This window comes from Cebus imitator, unplaced genomic scaffold (genome assembly GCF_001604975.1).
Source record: "Cebus imitator isolate Cc_AM_T3 unplaced genomic scaffold, Cebus_imitator-1.0 Scaffold519, whole genome shotgun sequence".
Classification (NCBI taxonomy): Eukaryota; Metazoa; Chordata; class Mammalia; order Primates; family Cebidae; genus Cebus; species Cebus imitator.
The window spans coordinates 579,445-593,004 of NW_016107834.1; the positions used below are offsets into that span (position 1 = coordinate 579,445).

At 36.3% G+C, this 13,560-nt stretch overlaps 1 protein-coding gene across 5 annotated transcripts in view; it reads left to right on the plus strand.

Annotated features, from left to right (window-relative positions):
- Positions 1–13,560, plus strand: part of SGCD (sarcoglycan delta) — a 640,365-nt gene that overhangs the window by 520,796 nt on the left and 106,009 nt on the right. For all 5 annotated transcript variants that reach the window (XM_017514183.2, XM_017514182.2, XM_017514180.2 and 2 more), the window contains one exon: positions 5,352–5,424. In XM_017514183.2, coding sequence (XP_017369672.1) covers positions 5,352–5,424 — 73 coding nt within the window. The remainder of the gene's footprint in view (positions 1–5,351; positions 5,425–13,560) is intronic.

The window sequence follows — 13,560 nt, forward strand, 5'->3', positions numbered from 1 at the left end:
CTAGGCCAAACTCTCAGTCTCACCGCATAATGCTCACCTCTTGCTAAGAATGGTCTAGCAACACCAGTCTTCTTTTTTTTTTTTTTTTGAGATGGAGTCTTGCTCTGTTTCCTAGGCTGGAGTGCAGTGGCCTCATCTCAGCTCACTGCAACCTATGCCTCCCAGTTTCAAGCAATTCTCCTGCCTCAGCCTCCTGAGTAGTTGAGATTATAGGCTCACACTACCATGCATGGCTAATTTTTAGTAGAGATGGAATTTCACCATGTTGGCCAGGCTGATACCAACTTCAGGTGATCCACCCGCCTCAGCCTCCCAGAGTGCTGGGATTACAGGTGTGAGCCACTGTTCCCAGCCAATTACTACTTATTTAAACCAATTAGTGTACACTAGTGGTTTAAATTTAGGTTTAAAGTGAGGTTTATAGTATCCTCACACTAGTGGAGGATACTCTACCCTACTATACTGTGAGCTTCTTACCTCTTTGCTTCACCACTAGAGCCTCCTGCTTGGTAGAGATTTGTTCATTGAACTTTGAGTTCACCAACATACTATGCTTGAACTCTTGACCTCATGATCTGCCTGCCTCAGCTTCCCAAAGTAATGGAATTACAGGTGTGAGCCACTGTGCCTGGCCCAGTCTTCTTTATCAACTGGAATTTCCCCACTCTAAAGCCTTTCCATGCTCTTTTTCTACTGCTGCATTCATTCCCTTCTTGACTAGTTGAGTCCTAATTATTTTTCAAATATCAGCAAAACTTCACTTCTTTAGGAAACTATCTGCCAAACCAGGTTGTGACATCAAGTTTTATACATTCAAAGACATGTTTCTTTTCTTTATCCCTACTGTATAGTTTCATTTGAAATTAGTTACTAGCTTTGTTTTGTTTTGTTTGGAGATGGAGTTTTGCTCTTGTTGCCCAGGCTGGAGTGCAATGTCGCAATCTCTGCTCACCACAACCTCCGCCAGCTGGGTTCAAGTAATTGTTCTGCCTCAGTTTCCCAAGTAGCTGGGATTATAGGCATGTGCCACCATGCCAGGCTAATTTTGTATTTTTAATAGAGACAGGGTTTCTCCATGTTGGTCAGGCTGGTCTCGAACTCTCAACTTCAGGTGATCCACCCGCCTCAGCCTCCCAGAGTGCTGGGATTACAGGCATGAGCCACTGTACCCAGCCAATTACTAGTTATTTAAGCCAATTAATGTACACTAGTGGTTTAAATTTAGGTTTAAAGTGAAGTTTATAGTATCCTCACAATAGTGGAGGATACTCTACCCTACTATACTGTGAGCTTCTTACCTCTTTGCTTCACCACTAGAGCCTCCTGCTTGATAGAGATTTGTTAAATTAATTAAACTCTGAGTTCATCAACATACTGTGCTCCTCTCCTGGTGCATAGAGTTATCCAGTCAGTTATATCTGAAAAATAATAAAATAGCAGGAGATGGCAGGGGGATGAGTGTCGGAGAAACTATAAAGATTACGTAATTCATCCAAATGAAGAAATAATACTAAAGAGAGAGTTGTCAAAAGCCATGCAATGAATATGCAAAACTAAAACCAAAAATCGCGTTCTTAATTTCTCAGTATTTGGATGTTACAGAAACAAAATCATTTTTCTTCCATTTTCTTATCACCATTCTCTAGATTGACTTCCTTTCTCCATTTTATAATCTAATGTGGATATAAAACTATATCCTTATCTTGTAAAGTAAAATATTATTGTTATTAAAGTTACCATTTAGGTTATATTTTCCCAAGCAATGGGAATTAGAAAACTTACGTTTTTACATCAGACCTTATTCATAGGATATTTTAACTCTGCCTTTTGAATCTGTTGAACATTTTGGCCCCATGGTTTAAACCCAAAGATGATTTTTAGCTCATATTCATTAATATAAAAGCACCAATCATAATTATACCAATATTAATAATGTTCATCAGGAAAAAAATTTACCAAAGCAAACTCTGTTAAGCTAGTTTAAATTCTTAATCAATTTTTTAAACAGTATACTTAATTTTCAGTTTTTAAAAAAACATTTCTTGAAATTATTACCTTTGATATCAGTTCTTCTCCATATACAAGAAAAGTGTGATTCATCATAAATTTTCTTTATCAAATTTCACTTGTGATGGTTGCTGTCCTAGTAATTTTTTGTCCAGTGTTTTCCTCAAATTCAATTTTTCTGTGTCACATTTTCCAGCTCTAAATTTTTTTTTCGGTATTTAGTCCACAGCAAATTTTAACGTCTGTATAGTTTTAGGTAATTTATTATTATTTTTTATACAATGTAATTTTCTCAGATCCATTTTTGGAGTTTTAAAGAATTACAATGTTTTTAGAGTTTTGATGTTTTAGTTAGTTTCATTTTTGCTGTCTGCCATTTTATCTGTTATAAGGTTTATTTTCTGGTAATTATTTCTACCAATTAAATGCAGCTTCAATTGGATAGAAGTGTGTTTCTTTTTTTTTTTTCCCCTTAAACGCTGAGAAAATGTTTCACAATTTCCTTTGATATTCCAGGATTGTTTGTCTTCTCATTAGAAAAAAAGAGGTGGCTAGAGGCAATCTTCTGCTTAGATTAGAATTGTAAATCTCATAAAATTTTAGATTTGGGGGTAGACAGTTTAACTCTGATGCTTATCCCTCATTTAAGAATTGGGGAAATCCAGAACCACAGATTTTTATCTGACTTGCCTAAGCACAGAGAAAGGACTAGATTTCAACTCTCTTGACATCCAGGACACTTTGAGGGAAAAGTATGAGGAAACTGAGATCTGGACTTGAATATCTTTTCTGGAGAGGAGAAGTCGGCCTTTTGTTACTATGGCAGTGCATTTGAGATTTTTTTTTGTTTTGACAAGTTTACCCCCTTCCTGTGCTAGTAAGGAAAAGAGCCATTGAGCTGAGCTTTATGGTGATTCAAAACACTTTAGATAGATCCTGTCACATGCTTTATAATTTCCTGATTGATTGTGTGGAATTAAGTTATTGGGCAGAGAACCAGCTAATGGAAACACATTGATGAAATCATTTTTGAGAGACATTAAATGGAACTTAAAATAAAGCTGAAATGGCTTTATGGATTTTTCATTCAAACTGTTTATGAACATTTATTGCCAGTAAATTATATTGTGTCAAAAGAGGAAATCAGTAGGTATGGTTTTAATAGAAACCTTTTTGAAATAATAAAATCGAGGATAATTTATTATCTGAGAAAACAGAGAGAGAATGGGATGGGGGAATTCATACTGAAGGATGATTGTCTACTCTGGAGCTTCTGGGAATGTGAAAAATCGTGTGAAAATCAGAAACCTGATAGCACTTGGAAAGAAATGGCCTTTTTGAAGAGTATTCATATCTCATTATAGATATGAATCGTTTTGAGAAGAAAGGTGATTGAAGATTTAGCAGCATTACTTGATGGTATAAACATTGATATTTGCTCATATCTCATAAAAAGATGAGCATGTAAAGGAGTAACAATCTACTGAGGGAGGTAGTTTAAAATAGTGATCAAAGGTTTGAGAATGGAAGGATTTGAGTTCAAATCCCAACACTCCCACCCCTCACTCAGTTATCCCTCCCACCTCCACTTAGCTGTGTGACCATAGGAACATTTCCTGACCTCCCAGAGCCTCAAAGATACTAACAGTCTCCACTCCATAGGGTTATTCTGGTGATCAAATGAAAAACTGGAATATCCAGTACAGTTTCTGGTTTATAGTAAATGCTATAAAAATATTATTCTTAAGAGTCATAGAAGATCTGGATCAGAAGAAAGATGAATAGGAATCATAAACATTTTATAATATTACTACTGATTGCTTTGTGCCAGAAATCACATTCAGTCTTCCAAGATCCCTAGGAGATAAGGGTACTATCAACACCCTCTCTTTTGAGAGAGGGAAACTGAGTATCACAGAGGTTGAACTTCATGCCCAAGGTCACTCAGCTAATGAGTGGCTTTGAAATCTTCCCCTTGGAAGTCTTACCAATGAGTCTTATTCTCCAGTATGTGGAACATATGGACCCCCTCATTGGTCAAAGCCCAGCAAAAACATAATCAAAGAGTTTTTGGTTGGATGGTGTTAGCTGATGGAGCGTGAGCATTTGTTCTTTACATCCTTCCTACATCCAAAGCCTGTCAATCATTTGCTACCTCTATCTGTCAGAGCCTATCCCTCTAGATTTTGCTGGGTTGCCATTCAGTAGGCACCAGCTTAGCCTGGCATTGAGAAAGTAATAATTTAGTACTCCCATAGAAGCATCAGTACCAGTTGGAAATTAGGCCAGTAGAAGCCTTTGGAACCTAAAGTCAGTCTGCCTATATACCACATAAGACCTTGTCCCTGCCCACACTGTGCTTAACATCTCGTTGACAGAACACCACACCATTCAAAAGCATGTTCTTTGTCAAATGTAATGGAGCATTTCTAGATATTATAACAATGTAAGAGGATTCTAGAAATTCAGACATAGAAGGAAGATATTCTTCCCTACTTACAGCATCAAAGTACATCAAATGTATAAAAGAAACAACTTTTACTTCGAAGCACAGGATGCTGCCTCAGCTAAGTTTAATTGAAAAACTAATATCCAGTACAATTGTCTGTGATAAACTGAGGCTTAAATGATTTGAAAACACTTTGGGAGCAGACAAATCAGATAATCACTATCTTTATGGCTGCAAAGGTTCAGCTGGTATTGACAAGTTGTAAAGATAAAAGCTTATAGCCCAGTCAAGAACTAAATGTCCAGATTGGGTTTGAGATCAATGTTAATACTCAAAGTGGAAAAACTCTGAACTTCAAATGATCTCTCATAATGTTCTGTTTTGCTTAACTTTTCAAGATGATAATGTAGAACTTTATTTACTGAAAAACTTGTGCTTGTCATTAGGCAAATACTTCACTCTTCTACCATCTAACCCACTGTGTAGATGTCATACGTGTTAGGTGATTTGTGCCATGCATTGCAATAAGAGAGCTTTGGTTGCTGTTTTTCAAAACATTTCCAGTTGGGTGACTATTAATAGTTTCTGAGAGACAAGAGTCAGATCTTACCATTTCTAGGCATCTTTTCCTTTCTGAAGCCGAGATGGAATTTGCCTCATTGCCTCACTCTGATCTCAGCAAGAATGCTTTTAAAAGAAGTTCCTTGTTTTTCCAAAGGCCGTTTGCATGAGTGATTTAATGCTTTCCTATCATAGAGCCCAAAGCCAGTGGAAAAATATGTGGATATTGGGTTGTGTTATGGATGTGCTGAATTTAGCTTCAGTCAGTGTGCTGATTGTGCCTCCAGGTGACTCCAGTATCTCCAATCTGTTTGCTTTTCTCTTTTGTTTACAGGAGCGGAGGGCACAGTGTTCCCTAAATCTATAGAAACACCTAATGTCAGGGCAGACCCCTTCAAGGAACTAAGGTAAACTTCTGACTTTGGTTTGCATTGATTAATGGCTCTTGCCTTTCTCTGTGCAACTGGCCAGTGATTCATTCTGAATAAATAATAAGTGTCACAATGTGAATACATAAATTGAAAGAGGTTGGAGAGAACCAGAAGATAAGCTACAACAAAAAGAAATTATTTTCTGAGAACTTAAAATTGAGGATCTGAGTGGGGTAAGAGGTTGCCCACTTCGTAAAATTTAGATTCATTCATTTGCAATGTGTGGTATCTGCTGTCTTTTGTGGTACCAAAAACCTATTCAGTTAGGGAGCTCGTTGATAATTTGTGCTGATCAGTCCAAAGAAAAAATGTTATCTAAAAGAAACTGAAGTCTAAATACAATACAGATGTCTTACTATGTAAGAAGTTCTCCATCACTTGGAGCGGTATGGTACTAGGAAGAACCCCCTTCTGCAGATGTTCCGGGTGCTAATGTTAATCTACAGATACTTATAAATGTGCTGCCTTAGCAGAGGATGACTCTGAAATGCTGTGCACTCATCACCAACAACCAAGGAAAACACAAAAGAACAGATAGTTGGATAAACAGAGAGAGAGAGAGCCCAAAAACCATTCCAGCCACAGAACAACCATCCCCCAGGCCCCACTTCCAAAATTTATTTAAAATGGTATGTTAAAACAAATATAACTATTCTTTCTATTGCTTCAGTTATTCATTGTAACTGTGATGAATTCAGTGAATACTGGCTTTTTTCATTTCTGGTAGTTCTTTTACCTAAAAGTAATCACAAATCACCAAATGAACATACATGGCACTGAATCACTGTTTCATGATAGACATCAACCATAGGCACATGTACTTGCAGTGCATAAATGATATCGACTTTTTCATGATGCAGCCTGAAGATCTATGCTTTGCTTAAAAAGCAAGAGCCATGTTGGAGCTTGTGTTTCTCTTAAGAGAAGCACATTCTCAGTAAGTGGAAAATATATCACCTCATTATAAAACCCATAGCATTTTTTGCAAAGCCTGTAAGTCTGGGTGACTTTAAGGAAATAAATTGGGCCAAAGGAAAAGGATAATTGGTGGAGAATGAGAATGTTTTCATAACAAAATTCCACAGAGTGGGCTGTACTTTTAAGATTACGCATCACACCACAAGGTTTTACTTTTTACTAGCATAACTGTTTTCAGCAGAGCTTCCACATGCCTGAACTTACCTGATTCTCTGTCAGCTACTTCCTGTTTCATATAAGGTACTGAAGCTAGAATCTTTTAAGAAAAGGCATCTGAGAAAACCTACTTTTTAGGACTGTATGAGAAAGAGCTATTCCCTGAGCATGCAATGAACCCTCACATTTGTGATGGAAGAGGTCTTCGGAGACAAACTAATGAGTGGCCTGGTTCCCTTTCTTTTCAGTCTTTGGTAGAAGCAGGTTTCTGACAGACTAGTAAGTAATTAGTGATGATTAGCCCCAAGAAAAAGTGCTGTCTAAAAGAAGCAGAACTCTAAATTCAATACAGATATTTTTTCTATGGAACAAAGCTTTTCATTACCTGGAAGATTTGGGAAATAGAAGAGGAAAAGAGTTAGGCTGACTTAGCTTTAAGCAGAAAAGCAAATCTTCTGTAGTTAAAAACAAACCCAACCCAAATCTATGAAATAAAAAAAAACAACTCTTCCGAGCATTAGCCCACTCTAGAGATGCATAGCCTGAAGAACATGGAGCAGAGTATTTAAACATGTCACGCTAGAGACATAAGTAGTGTTTGTTACACAACCTATGAAGCACCCTGAAACTTGCCTTAAAAAAGATAAATCTCCACAATTTATAGGTAAATCTTCTAGGTCCAGTGCAACAAAATAAATAAAAATTTCTTGTAGTTGGTTTATTTCCATGCTTTTTCTAAAGTTACAGGCATGTCTCACAGAGGCTGGAAAGCATGAACATTTGTTTTAATAATTTCAACTTTCATTTTAGATTTAGGGATACATGCGCAGGTTTGTTACATGAGTACATTGCGTGATGCTGAGGTCTGGAGTACAAATGATCCTGTCACCCAGGTAGTAAGAGTCATACCCAATAGGTAGTTTTTCAGCCCTTTGCCTTTTCTCTCTCCCATTTAGTAATCCCCTGGTGTCCGTTTTTTCCCATCTTCTTATTCCTGTGTATCCAGTGCTCAGCTCCCACTTCTTAGTGAGAACATGAAGTATTTGGCTTTCTGTTTCTGTGTTAATTTGTCTAAGATAATGGGCTTCAGCTGTATTCATGTTGCTGCAGAGGACATAATTTTGTTCTTTTTGATGGCTATATAGTGTTCTATGGCGTATATGTACCACATTTTCTTTATGCAGTTCATCACTGATGGATACCTAGGTTGATTTTCTATCTTTACTATTGTATATTGCAGTGAATATACGAGTGCCTATGTACTTTTGATAGAACAGTTTATTTCCCATTGGGTATATACCCAGTAATGGAATTGCTGGGTCCATTGGCAATTGTGTTGTAAGTTCTCTGAGAAATCTCCAAACAATGGATGAACTAATTTACATTCCCACTGACAGCTCTAAGTGTTCCTTTACTCCACTGTCTCACCAGCATCTGTTGTTTTTGACTTTTTAATAAGAGTCATGCTGACTAATGTGAGCCAGTATCTCACTGTGGTTTTGATTTGCTGTGTGCAGCATTTTTCAGGTTTGTTAGCTACCTGTCTGCCTTCTTTTGAGAAGTATCCTTTTATTTCTTTTTCCCACATTTTAATGGGGTTATTTTTTGCTTGTTGAATTAAGCTTCTTATAAATATTATATCCTTGTCATATATTAGACCTTTGTTGGGTGCATAGTTTGGTAATATTTTCTTCCATTTTATAGATTATCTGTTTATGCTGTTGATAGTTTCTTTTGCTCTGCAGAACCTCTTTAGTTTAATGAGATCCCACTTTTCAATTTTTGGTTTTGATGTAATTGCTTTTGAGGACTTAGTCATAAACTCTTTCCCAAGGCGTATGTCCAGAATAGTATTTCTGAGGTTTTCATCTAGAATTCTTATAGTTTGAGGGCTTCTATTTAAATCTTTAATCCATCCTTAGTTAATTCTTAAATATGTTGAAAGGTAGGAGTCCAGTTTGATTCTTCTGCATGTGGTTAGCCAGCTTTCCCAGCAGCATTTATTGAATAGGGAGTCCTTTCCACATTGCTTATTTTTGTTGACTTTGTCAAAGATTAAATAGCTATAGGTACGAGACTATTTCTGTTTTCTTCATTCTGTTCCATTGGTCTACATGTCTATTTCTGTATGAATATCATGCTGTTTCATTACTGTAGCCTTAAAGTACACTTTGAGCTGAATAATATGATGCCTCTGGCTTTGTTCTTTTTGCTTAGGATTGCTTTGGGCTCTTTGGTTCCATATGAATTTTAGGATTTTTTTCTAATTCTGTGAAAAATGACATTGGTAGTTCAATAAAATAGTGTTGAATCTTTAGATGACATTGGGCAGTAAGACCATTTGAACAATATTGATTCTTTCATCTATTAATTCCTTGAGCACGGAATGCTTTTACATTTGTTTTGTCAACTATGATTTGCTTCAGCAGTGTTTTATAGTTCTTGTGGAGATCTTTTTCCTCCTTGGTTAGATGTATTCCTAGTTATTTTATTTTTTGTGTGGCTCTTATAAATAAGATTGCTTTCTTGGTTTGGCTCTCAGTGTGAATATTATCAATGTCTAGAAATGCCACTGATTTTGTACAATGATTTTATTTATTTTTATTGAAGTTTTGGTCCTAGGGGCCTTTTGGCAGAGTATTTAGGGTTTTCTAGCTATAGAATCATATTGTTGGACTGGGTGTGGTGGCTCACACCTGCAATACCAATGTTTTGGCAGGCCAAGGCTAGAGGGTCGCTTGAGCGCAGGAGTCTGAGATGAGCCTGGACAACATATGAAACCCTGTCTCTACCAAAAAAAAAAAAATTAATAGCCAGTTGTGGTAGTTATACATGTCTATAGTCCCAGCTGCTTGGGAGGCTGAGGCACGAGGATGGCTTGAGCCCAGGTATTTCAGGTTACAAGGAGCTATGATAGCACCACTGCACTCCAGCCTAGTTGCAGAGCAGGACCTTATCTTTTTTTTTTTTTTTTTTTTTTTTTTAGACTTTTTTTTTTTTTTTTTTCACATATACACAAAGAATCATATTGTTAACTAAGAGAGATAATCTGACTTCTTTTTTTATTTCTTTCTCTTTCTTGATTGCTCTGGCAGAGACTTCAGTACTGTGTTGAATAGAAGTGATAAAAGTGGGCATTCTTGCCCTATTCTTGATCTTAAGGGGAATGCTTCCAGCTTTTGCCCATTTGGTATGATGCTGGCTGTGTGTTTGTCATAGATGGCTCTTATTTATTTGAGGTATGTTCCTTTGATGCCTAGTTGCTGGGTTTTTGTTTTTGAGAGTTTTTCTCATACAGGGATGTTGGATTTTATTGAATGCTCTTTCTATATCTCTTGAGATGATCTTATGGTTTTTGTTTTTAATTCCATTTATATGATGAATCACATTTATTGATTTGCATATGTTGAACCATCCTTGCATCCCAGGAATAAAGGCTATTTAATCATGGCAAATTAACTTTTTGATGTGCTGTGGGATTTGGTCTGCTAGTATTTTGCTGAGGATTTTTGCATCTGTGTTCATCAGGGAAATTAACCTATAGTTTTCTTTTTTGTTTTGTCTTTGTGAGGTTTTGGTATTTGGGTGATGCTGGCTTTCTAGAATGAGTTAAGATGGAGTCTTTCCTCCTCGGTTTTTTGAAATAATTTCAGTAGAATTGGTACCAGCTCTCATTTGTACATTTGGTAGAATTTGACTATGAATCCATTCGGCCTAGGGCTTTTTTTTTGTTAGTAGGTTTTTATTATTGATTCGGTTTCAGAACTTGATATTCACTCTATTTGGGGTTTCAACTTCTTCCTGATTCAACCTTGGGAGGTTGTGTATTTCCATGAATTTGTCCATTTCCTCTAGATTTCCTAGTTTGTGTGCATAGAGGTGTTCATAACAGTCGCTGAGAATCTTTTGTATTTCTGTGGAGTCACTTGTAATGTCACCTTTGTCATGAAAACATAGAAATATTTTCTTATGTAATTCCAAAACTGCTTTTTCTCCCCCTGTTGTTCAAATTGTGATAGCCTGGACTGAGTCAGGGACCTAGAATTTCAAAGTTTATCTCCTTCATCCTTTTGAAATTGTTTAAAATCTTATTTTATAGGAGTATCTCTGACCAATTATCATTGATAGATTAGCCCTGTGATTGATACATTAGCCCAATGTTTCACATTTGTCATTTGTCATTTAATGGTCCCACATGTTATTTCATGCTATTGATTAATATTGACCTCGGATGTTGTGTAAATAGTTAATGAACTTGGTTACTCACTCTTCTGGGATCTGACTTTAGCATTGGGTCAGTCTTACTTGGCCAAATTCAGAGTGGTATGTCTTCTAGATTTAAGAAAGTAAAGTAATTTAAGTGTGATTCCTGGACTTGGACTTGCAGGTCGAGCTAGATAGACTCTTCAGGTGAAGCAAAAGTGGTCCGTTCCTCAGTGGTAGCAAAATGGAAGGAAAAGGGCACTGTATTAGCAGTTGGACGCCTAATGCCAACCCACTTTAGGGGCCGAGGGAAAACTTCTCTTTCACTCTCTACAGGTTCTATAAAACTCAAATAACAACAGGCAGATTTAATAGCATAAAAGGCATAATAAAAATTTTACCTTAACATGTGTAGCACAGGAGATTTTAGGGGAATGATTACCCAATTACCCAATGAGGTACAGATGTTTATATACCCTTCTTAGTAGGGGAGAGGAGATGAGGTAAATGTAGCATTTGGGGAATAGTAAATGATTTTAGGGCAAAATAAATGGACTTGGGGAATGTAGAATGGTCTGGGACAAAGTTTGTTGGACCTGCAGAGGAGATGATGTCTGCCCAGTGATTCTCTTTGAAATACTGAATGGGACTGAAACAGAAAACAGTGGTTTGTGACAGAAGTCTGTCCAGGTGTGTTGCCATACTTCAGTCTTTCTTCCTACCATATGAGTCATTAATAAAAACTCAGGGAAGGAACCAAAGGTAATTGTTTCTTTTTCTTTCCTTTGGGGGGTCCAGACTTTAGGCAGATAAGGGAACTTAAGAAAATAGCTTCTTCCAGACTCTCTGTTGGTCTCCAAGGGCCTTAAATTTAAAATAATCAGCAAGCCAGGTGCCATATCTTGGGATATTAGTTTCTGAGCCCTAATATCCCTATGTGGCCTTGAGCTAATTATAGAGCTCTACTGTCTGTGAAAAGGTGCTGGGCTTCTAGCTCTAAACAGCTAATCCTTTTCTATTATTTTAACTCTTGGTTTCAAAATAATTTTAAAATTAAAGAACAGTTATAACATTTACACAGATAGGTCTCATCTACCTTCACCCAGTTTTCTCCAAAGCTAATATCTTACATATCTGTGGTACAGTTACCAAAACAAGAAATTAATATTGTAGTCCTATAATATCATGCTTCACGTAAGATTTGTTTAAAGGAATAAAGTCACCTGAATGACTTATAGATTGAAAAATATGTAAAAAGGAGTTTAACAGAAAAGCTGTCACGATGTGAATTCACAGATCTTTAAAATTCTCACTGCAGTTAAGTTGGAATGTTTTTAATGAGGGTTTTTTTCTTTAATATTCTATACCCAGACTTTCTTGATCTTACGTGTCAGTAATGGAAAACAAATAAATTTAAAAGATCACAGCTCATTTATACATAGACTGCCTTTTAAAATAGACCAGCAGAAACTTAAATATACATGTTCCTTACCCAATTAAACATGAGAAGATTAGATCTATTTTTAAAAGCTTCTCCACTGGAGTAACATTTTGTTCTCAAACCTCTATCTTGGCTGCTAAGGTTTTCTGTTTGTTCTTTTGTTTTGTTTTGTTTTCTTGTTTGTTAACGAAAATCAGATTTAAGGCTTCTAGCATTTCTCCCTACAAGATGTCAGTTAAAGGAGAGGTAGCTCCCTCTTTGCTACCATTTTGGTTCATTGCGTTTTTTTTTTTTTTTTTTCAGAGTTACTATAGTTACTGTATTTGTGGTCTTTGGTTAAGATGTTTGTAAATAATTCAGAGTTGAGCTCAATTTTTTTTAAAAAATGCTGCTTTCTTCCAGACAAATAACGAGTGTTACAAAGGTCTATGCCAAACATCCATCTCAAGTAATGTTTATTGACTTTATGCCCGCAGGATAATTCTGAAGTAAAGAGACATTGTTCTAGATTCCAGACTATACTTAAAATTATACCATAAAAATGGCACTATACCCATTCCTTGAAATTTAAAAGGAAAAAAAAAACCCATCTTGAATTGAAATAGTATTTAAATAAATTCACAATTTTAAAATCTGAATATCTTAAATGTTCACTTATTCACTGTTTTTCCCCCCTGAAGTCTTTATAAAGACAAATGGAAAAATCACTGATCTCAGGCTGTTCCTGATCTGAAACGGGAAATAGGCCATTCAGTTTTGCATATGTATTTTCCATAGGAACAGAGGCTTCCTTTGAATGCCTTCCTTCCTCTAAAGATTCCTTTCAACTGTAAAGTTTCCTTGCAGGATTCTGATCCTATAAGAACGGGAAGAAGCAGACTGTGAAATCTTATTTCTTAGGTACATGCCATGGCAAATATAAAAAAAGAAAGAAAGTTATATAGACTACTACATTAACTAATATAGCCAACTTTGTTCTCCTAAATATCCCAAAACTTGGAAGGAACCACAAAAAATCAAGTCAAAATATCTTTATAAAAGAATTCTTCATGTTCCCACTCAGCTAATATGCTGATGTGCTCTGACTTTACATAAAATTATAACAAGGATGATGACCTGATTGTACAGCTCATTGAAGGTCAGGAATTATTTACCAAGTATTTGTTAGACACGTATTAGGAGTCAATACATACCAAACACTTTGGGGTGATGGTTATACCAAAAGCCCAGGTTTTGCACTATGTAATATATCCACGTAAAAAAAAAACGGCAGTTGTACTTAAATTTATACTTTTAAAAAGCCACTTGGAAAGCAGAGATAAAATGAGACCTCA